Source organism: Mus caroli, chromosome 14 (assembly GCF_900094665.2).
Source record: "Mus caroli chromosome 14, CAROLI_EIJ_v1.1, whole genome shotgun sequence".
Classification (NCBI taxonomy): Eukaryota; Metazoa; Chordata; class Mammalia; order Rodentia; family Muridae; genus Mus; species Mus caroli.
The window spans coordinates 94497828-94507424 of NC_034583.1; the positions used below are offsets into that span (position 1 = coordinate 94497828).

The 9597-nt window shown below is 42.3% G+C and overlaps 1 protein-coding gene and 1 pseudogene across 1 annotated transcript in view; one reads left to right on the forward strand and one right to left on the reverse strand.

Moving 5' to 3' along the window:
* Rnf219 (ring finger protein 219) overlaps nucleotides 1-9597 on the reverse strand; it is a 46942-nt gene continuing 37345 nt past the window's right edge. The window contains exon 6 of the mRNA XM_021182114.2: nucleotides 1-2777. Coding sequence (XP_021037773.1) covers nucleotides 1247-2777 — 1531 coding nt within the window. The 3' untranslated portion in view covers nucleotides 1-1246. The remainder of the gene's footprint in view (nucleotides 2778-9597) is intronic.
* LOC110309450 lies at nucleotides 3963-4760 on the forward strand (annotated as a pseudogene).

Sequence of the window (9597 nt, forward strand, 5' to 3'; positions counted from 1 at the left end):
TGTATATGACATTCTTTATTTAATTCACATAAAAAAGCATGCAGTGCTAAGGTAAAACAATACATGTAAAATGTTCAGCACACATTAGATAAGCGAGTTATTAGCATACAGACATTTTTATAGACTATGTTGGCATACCAAACATGTTTAAAATAACGTACTTTTAAATCCTACACTAACAGTTGTGCTTCACGCTCACATTGCCCCATTCACACCTGTTACTTCTCATTTTAAAAAAATGTCCTACATAATAGACATTCACCAGCCAGTAAGAGGGTTTTTCCCTCTGGTTGGAGAATGGAGCAAGCGAAAAGGCTCCCATGCTTACGGTTGCCACAGAGAGAGTAACATGCAAACAAGAACTTCACTACACAAAAAGGCTCCCTGCGACACAGATGGCCTGTCTACCTACACATTTTGGGAAAAAAACAAAAAAAAAAACAAAAAAAAAAAACAAAAAAAAGCTAGGATGTTTAAGTTCCTCCAAACCCAGCTGATGTGCCTGCCTTCCAACACATAATGATTCTAACTTTACACCCATACACATGTTCAAAAATATGCAAATATAAACGACCTGAAAGTCTTTTCATACAAACAATGTGTTCTTTCATACTAGTTCACACACACACACACACACACACACACACACACACACACACACGCACACATGCACCGCACAGGCATACAAAATGGACAGAACACAATATAACAAATTGTAAACATCTATATAAAACCCAAGAAACCGTCAGTGAATCCTCTAAGATCGGAGTGCCGTTTCTCCAGCATGGCCTTGGTAATAGTTAGGCCAGCATTAAACACAAATAAAATGAGGAATACACATTTCCATTCTAGGAAAAGCTTTAAAGAACAGAACAGACAAAACCAAATGTTCTAAGAAACACAAGTTCTGAAGGCAGTTGAGCCTTAACAGGCCACCATTCCTAACAAGCCAGATCTGAGAGAGCAATATGGAGCCAATCCAGATACACACAACATTCCTTAAAAGCAGAACAAACAACACAGAGACAAATCCGATCGTCTCCCTAAGCTCTCTGGTTAAAAAGATGACCAAATGAGAGTGATAGACCAGTTTCTTCAAGATGCAGTACCCTGGAGATAGATGACCCACCATTCTGACTTGACACTTGACTGAAATTATCAGTTCAGGATTGTATAGAACCTTCATGAAGTGACTACAGTAACACTGAAAACACCCCCACCCCTTGCAAGGCTATCCCCCGGTGAGTCAGCTTTTGGTGGCTTTGGAAGGGCTGGCATTGGCAAGGCTGCTCTGTATCTTTCTCTTGGTTGACTGGTTCCCATTCTTGCTCCTCTTTTCAGGCACAAAGGCAGCAGACCACGGAGACTGAAGAGGGCTGTGAAGGCTCTGCATCTCTGAGGACATCTTAAATAAAGACGATCCAAACCTCTGATCCTCAAATAATCCTTGGGAACTGCTTAACAGAACACCCTGGGAAAACTCTGTCTGAAACAAACAGTTTTGGGGTTTGACCTCACTAGTTCCTGAATGAGAAGTGGAGTGGAGAGAAAAATCTTCACTCATCTCGTGGTCAGCTGGAGAAAGGAGAAAAAAAGAGCTGGGTTTCCACTCACCCCCACTCTCTAACCCGTCAGCTGTGAGAGCAGGTTTGGAAAGGTTCAATTTACTCCCTTCTTGTAACTTGTCGGGTTCCTCGAGAAACTCCCTGCCTTGAGGTGACTTTGAGGGCCCCTCCACCTCCACCGATTTAAAACCATTATTACAAGGGCTCTTGCTGTTGTCAGACTCTGACATCATGGAGTCCAGCTCAGAGATTTTGTCGAGATAAGCAGCATCCATGGACGCCTCACTGGATGTTCTTGTTCGATTCATTTCGAGGGAGCGGATACAGCTGAGTCTCTTGGACAAGCATGATCCTGACTTCTCACTCAATTTTGAAGGTATCTCCCCAACAGAGTTTGCTATTGCGTTTCCCTCTGAACCGTCAAATTCCAAGCTCTGGGCATAGCTTGTGGAGCAACAATCCCAAAATCCTGTCTTTGAGGAAGCAAAGCAGTCTGATTTCTTTTCATTTTCCCTTCTATCATCCTCTGAAGAATTGTTATTACAGGCATTTGGAGAATCACAGAAATCATCAAATACCAGTTTTCTGAGATGGTTTGCATGCTTTTTGGAGCTCCCTGCTTTGATCACAGGGTTCTCTCTGTTTTCTGGAGTGTTCAGCTGAAGGCAGCTAAGTGACAAGGGAGTGCAGGAAGCTGGGAGGCCATAAAGCTCGTCCTCTTTGTAAGGTGCACAGTCGCTTGGCTTGCTGCCCCACTCTCTTTCCAAATAAGTGTCCATCGGAGTCTCTCTTGCACCCAGCCGAGGTTCTGTGGGCTTGGGGTATCTGTCTTTGTTTTGGGGACAGTTTGGTTCAGTCCTGCTGGTGCTCTCCTGTCTGACAGAACTGGAGTCAGCTAGTCTGCTGCTAGAAGGTGTGGCCAGGTGAGAAGCACTGGCCGAGCCAGCCTGCTTTCTGGCACTGTCACTCTGATTCTTTGGTGGTCCAAGCTCATCACTGCCATTGGGCCCCTTGCAATTTGCAGAGGGTGCCCTCTGGCGCAGGGCATCCACGTCTTCCTTGGCCTCCTCTGAGTGTTTGAGGTGTGCTACTTGAGACTCTAGCTCCTCTATATATTTATCACTTCGTTCCAGAGCTTTCTTGAGGCGATTGGTTTCACGTTCATACTGTTCTACTTTGGACTGAAGAGCAGCAACTGTAAACCTTCCAAACCTGGAAAGAATGGAAGGATGGTTAATGATAAGGCTCAGGCTGTTTTCTTTGTAAGATTAAGTGTAAACTGTCCCCACGCACATAACAGAGACAATTTCAATCATGTAAAGGAGATTTCAGAACACTTCCTGAGTAGGACAAAAGCAATCCTAGTACAGTACCTTCAAAAAATGATCATACTTAATAATGAGTAATAATAAGCACATAATACCACAAAATCTAGTAAGACATTTTGGTAGTAAAGTCAGACTAGTGTCTGAGACAAAGGCAGAAACGCACTGATGCTTTCCTTCCTTTCCAAGAGCGAGCGAGCTAGCCAGCTCGCATATGCATGAAGAGTTATCCCCTAAAACAATGGCAAAGATTTATGATAACATTTGAACAGTGGTCCACATCTTGAAATATTTACATTCAATCATTTTCCTATCGCACAGCAGTGTTTTACAATACATTTCTTATACAATGTCACCTTGTCAAACATAAAATGTCAATTTGAAATTCAGAAATCCAGACGTCTCAGGAGGGGAGGTTTTAAATACTTATTTGGACCCTTTCAATTACAGTCGCTGCTGATATGAAGCTTTCTCTTGGCCTTTCTCAACACTGGGCTTTAAGTCATTCCACCTCTCCCATTTTCTGCATTTTACAACTGTGTGGGCCATCAATCTCATTTCTTCCAACTTTGAAATACGAAGTCAGTGCTTGTGGTTCCAACATACTACGCATAAAAACATTTTTATACTTTCTGAAGGGGTATATTTGAGAGTGACTAGAAAGAATATCAAAAATGCACTCGTTACCTGGTACTATCTATTTTCCATTATTCTGTCAAGAATGGGTACTGGGTTCAGTGGAGAAAACAATTTGTGAGCAGCCAGTACAGGTTGGGAGTGCACCTGGGGCTGGAGGCACAGACTTATTAACACTACTCAAGCTCATTAATTCTATCTGATGACAAGTGAGGATTCTTATAGGAAACTTTTATAGGATACCATGAAAAATCCCTTTCCTTCCTCAAACTCCTTCCGAGCCTTAGCATGGATAACTTGCATACTAACTGATCGCTAAGAATTTGAGAGCTGTCTGTGCTTAGAAAGGTATCTGAGGAGGTAGGCTCTAAAAACTATTCTTTTTCTACCCTTTCTTAAATACAAACATAATTAAAACTGTTCTCTCCTCCAGCCAAGCAAGATGCCCAAAGGAAAGAAAGCCAAGGGGAAAAAGGTGGCCTCCGCACCCACCATAGTCAAGAAACAGGAGGCCAATAAGATGGTCAATCCTTTGTTTGAGAAAAGGCCCAAGAACTTTGGCACTGGGCAGGACATCCAGTCCCAAAGAAATCTAACACGCTTCATCAAATGGCCTCACTACATCAGGCTGCAGTGGCAAAGAGCCATCCTCTATAAGCGGCTCAAAGTCCCTCCTGCCATTAACCAGTTCATCCAGGCCCTGGACAGGCAGACAGCTACTCAGCTGCTTAAGCCTGCTCACACATACACGCCAGAGACAAAGCAAGAGAAGAAGCAAAGGCTACTGTCCTGTGCTGAGAAGAAAGCTGCTGCCAAAGGGGACATCCCAACTAAGAGACCACCTGTCCTCTGAGCAGAAGTCAATACAGTCTCCACCTTGGTGGAGCACAAGAAGGCTCAGCCAGTGGTGATTGCCCATGACGGAGACCCCATTGAGCTGGTGGTTTTCCTGCCTGCCTGGTGTCAAAAGATGGGGGTGCTTTATTACATCATCAAGGGAAAGGAGAGCCTGATCCACAGGAAGACATGTACCACTGTTGCCTTCACACAAGTTAACTCAGAAGACAAGGGTGCTCTGGCTAAGCTGGTGGAAGCTATTAGGACCAATTATAATGACAGATATGATGAGATCCACCGCCACTGTGAAGGCACCGTCCTGGGTCCTAAGTCTGTGGCTAGCATTGCCAAGCTGGAAAAGGCAAAGGCTAAAGAACTCACCACCAAACTGGGTTAAACGTACACTAAGTTTTCTATACATAAATAGAATTACAAATTGAAAAAAATCATTAAAACTAAGACCACGTATCAGTAAACCATATGAAAGAGTACAAGAAGCCATCAGCAACTGTACCTTGTACAGTCAACTGTATGTTCTAGACAGCCACCCAATGCTGTCACCTCCTCAACCCCTGGCCCAGTTTCTCTCCAGCATAGCACTCATATGATCTGTGCTCTCTTGCTACCGACAGAAAAAGGCAAGAGCAAAGGTAAATATAGAATCATCACATTTCAGGGTAGAAAGGGCTCTAAAAGATACAACTGCTGAATATTGATCTCCTCACTGCAATTAACGCAAGTCCCAAAGCACATTGCCTTCAGCTTCTGAATTGCAAGACAGAAGCAAGGACATCATAAAACCAAAGACTACAGGGACAAACCTCCTCATCTTAAGACAAAGTTTGCTACGATGAGAATTTGGTTAAGCAGTGTCAAGAGTTTTTCTTTGTTAAAAAAATATTTGGCTTCTAAATATAGTTGATAGCAAAGCCATAGTTCTGCAAAAGAAAGGTGGACAAAGATCGGAGTGCCTTCTGCAAACATGTTTGTGAGTTCCTGATTGAAACCACTCTGGCATAATCAAGTAACCTGCATGTTTTTAAATGGGAAAACTGTGTAGCATGTTTATTTAATGCAAAGAGCAAATGTGACAGCCTTACATTTACTCACAGAGATTCATTTCTTTAAGTACAGACTTTATAACACAGACATCTTCACATAAAAAAAGAGGAAATGGTTTAAAATCAAATAATGCTACTAGACAACACATCAGAAGCTACCAAACTGTGTGTGTGTGTATGCGTGTTGTGTGTGGTACAGATGTGTATGTGTGCTTTGCAGAAGCCAAAGAATGACAGTTGGGTATCCTCTCACTTTCTGCCTTATCTCTCAAAGGAACCTAGAGCTTGCTGTGTTCTGGATAGGTTGAGACTCCCATTGTCCTCCTATCTTCCAACAGAAGTATCTGTGGCCAGGCAGAGCTTTTTATGTGTGCCAGGAATACTTCCTTGGACCCACATGTTTGTGCAGAGAGCTCTTGCTCACTGAGCCATCTCCCTGGGCCCCACTAAATGGCATATTTTTAAATGTAACAAAGGTTCTACTGATATTCTTAGTCATATTTTCCCATCATTTCAGGGAGAAAAGCTGAAGTGCCATGGGAACTAACAGACGTCAGCCTCAGACAATTAAGTAGGACAAGCAAAGCAAAACTCATTGAAAAAGTTAGGCTCTTTTCTGATCAATCAGTCAGTGATTTGAGAACACCAACGCGCCATTTTAACATTTCACACAAGGTTATAATACCAAGTGATGGAACTTTTTTTAACTATGCTAATGAGCACACTGCCAGAAATAGTCAAATCCATGGGCACCGATTTGTCTTCTGGCTCCTCTATTATAGTCAATATGCCAGGAGGGTAGAGGGCCTCAGGGTCTGCATTCACTGTTAGACTGTTAGAATCATTCCTGATATACAGCAGTCCCTTGTTAAATATCTCATATAAATATAAGCCTCCTACTTTAAGCTACATTAGTCCATTCATTAAGGTACTACAATACTATAGGATGAACAAGCTAAATCCTCTGTCCTTTTATGTGTAAGTATGAGAGTCGCTACATTATTAAGACAGATACATTTCATACATATGATTTTTTTTTTGATTTACAAGGAAAAGGATGGAGTAGCATATAGCTTTTTACTGCAGACTTTATACAACACAGCCTTTTAACTACAGGCATGAGGTTCTCACAGCTCCACCCAGAAAGTCTCCCTTTTCACTGGAGTAAAAGACTGAATTTTTGACTCGGGGCAGGTAAGCTTTAGTGATTCCAAGACACTTCTATTAAATTTGGCAAAAGCTAATAAAAGCTATCATACAAAAAACAACCAAGTATACACATATAATGGCAAACTTTCAGGAAATAAGACAATGAACACAAGTGCTTATTTATCTTTTCATTTTAATACTCTCTTATTTCTACTAATTCCAGATATTTCCAGAGTACATAACATTAAAAGAAACATTGCCAAGGCAAGCCAGAGGGATTTCTAAGTATCATCTAACATTACTTCCTTTTCCCAAGCAAATTTCAAAATGGTGCATTTTTATAAACATTCCATTAGAGACCAAAAAGCTTTGATTTTCAAAGTAGCAACAATGGCCAAAGGCTTCATTATGCTAGAGAAACACTGTGAACAGTGTGGGAGCTGACATTGAAAATACATTTGCCAGAATCTAGAGAGGCTTACAGGATTTTTAAGCCTGCCAATGTTAACTGAAGTATACATTCTGGATGAGAAAAAAAGGATACGGAGGCAAAAGCCTGTTCCTGGCCCAATACAAAGAAATCAAAGTCCTATTAATTTGACGTTTTTATAACATTTATTTTTCCCTTTTAAAATTATTTAGTGAGGATGTCATATACAAGTATTTACATCATTCGTCCCTCCGTTTCCTCTCTCCATTTCTTCCCATATACTCCCAATCCCCCAAATCAACAGCCTGTAATCCTTGAATCATTATTTATATGTGGGTACATTTATAAATACAGCCTTCTGAAATCATTCAGTATCCTCACGTGTTTAGGGCTGGCCTCTTGGGATTAGTTAACCTAGCAGGGCGTGTCCCTGGGGAGGACTCTGTCCCCTCTCCCAGAAGCCTTCAGTTGTCTATAGTTCTTACTCTTCTGGAGGTCAAGTTCCCCCTTCCATGTTGGCATGTTGACTGGTGGTATCCATCTTTTAAGTCTTGTTTGGGCAACCATACCTTTGAGACTGCACATCCTTTCTGTTACATATAGGAGACACTCACTATCTTACAGCAGACATGACAACTCCAGTAGGAACATCTCTAAGGACACACAGTTCATTAGACCACTTTCCCCACATAAATTTTCATAGAAAAGAAACAAAATGTGTTTCCCAGAGGCCAGAAAAAAGCAAAGGAGGGTAAGAATTGTTCTTAGAAGCTTGTGTTTGAGGAAGTGGATTTCAGCGTATCACTGTCTGCCCCAACTGAAGAACTAAACCCAGCAAGCATAGGGAGTGGCAAGGCTCCCTACCAAACACTGCAGAGAGGCACTTCCTAAAGATGTCTAAAGTCACAGTCTTGTTGATTCTGTGTGTGCATCAGCATGTGTAAGTGTATGCACACTCCCACCATGGCAGGGATGTGGGAGCCAGAGGATGACTGTCTGAGTGAGTTCTCTCCATCCACGTGGTTCCTGGTGCCTCAGACTCAGGTTGTGAGGCTCGAGCAGATGTCTTTACCTCCTGAGCCACGCTGAGCATGCTATTCATGAGAAACAAGGAAACCCATTTGCATCCTCAAATATATAGGTGAATCAGTCATCAGGCTAGGGTCGCAGACCAGGCATCATCACAGTTGCAGGAGTCTCTGACTTCCTATTTTCCCTTACCTACTAACTGAGGTAACGGAAACAAAGTGAAAACACTGTGAGTCTGGACTGGCTTTTGTGGTCTGGCCTATCTGACAAATCTCAGTGCTATTAAGCATTAAGAATGGCACATCAAAGTCTATTTCAGGATGTTTTTTTTTTCAATCCATCTGACTCTGGAAAAAGGGTCCAAATAATAGAGAGCCCAGAGTCAGTGCCCAACTAACTCCAAATCCCTCAAGATGGACACACAAGCTGCCCTGCCAGTGGACAGCAGGAGCTCATGATACTTAAAGAGTTCTTTACAACTTGATAATGAAGGGCCCAGTCTTCTACAGATAGCTCTACTATGTTGTTAAATGTCTTTGAAATGCACTGAAAAGTCCTTTTACCTCTGGTAAAATTGTTGCCTTATCCTCTAGTTAACAAAAAGCATAATAATAAGCATAATGGGAACCCTAAGCTTCTGTGACTGGGATCTCAGCGTATCCATGGCTTTGGAGTTGAACCATCCATTAGGGAGACGCTGAAGCACTGAGACCAAACCACAAGAGCAGAGGAAAAAGGAAGGCCTGAGAGTGTTTGGAGATAGGTGTCCTCAGGTCAAAGGTACAGGATTTCCCTGTACAGCCTGGTCCCTGCTGGGACTCCTTTTGGCAACTTGCAGAGAAAGACTTTAAAGACTGGCTGTATTGAGAATTTTTACCTTCAGTTTCAAATTGAATTAGGTAAGTATTTCCTGGGCCGGCAGGAGGGCTCTGTAGGTAAAGGTGCTTGCTGCCACACCCCATGATGACCTGAGTTCAATCTTAAAAACACATGGTGGACAGAGAGAGCCAGTCCCAGTCAGTTGTTCTCTGACTGCCACCCATGGAACAGACGGTATGCGAGCACCACACCCTCACACCATAATACACACTCAGACAAGACACACGGGTAAATATGAAAGAAAGAAAGAAAGAGAGAGAGAAAGAGAGAAAGAAAGGAAGAAAGAGAGAGAAACGGAACTATTCTGAGATAGGAGGAAGTAATGAAGCAATAGATATGTCTTTGTAGCCAGTCAGTTCTCTCTTTGGGGTTATGAGCATGTGTTTACTGCAATCTTTTGCCCTCGCCCCTTATTTTGCTGTTGTTTTTTCTATCTTAGTCTTTCCTTTACAATTCTAGTACGCATTGACTTTCTGGGTGTGTGTCATGGCTATTGAACACGAGAGATGATTATGCTAACATTGAGCCCTGTTTTTAAGCAGCATGTACACTAGTGATAGATTTTTTCCACTATTTTAAGAATGCTATACTGGCCACAGGATCTTAAGACTTCTGGTGAGTGGAGCACAGCTTCTGCTCCAATCCAATTGCGCGGGACCTGAGACTGCATTAGTTAGGGAAGCAGA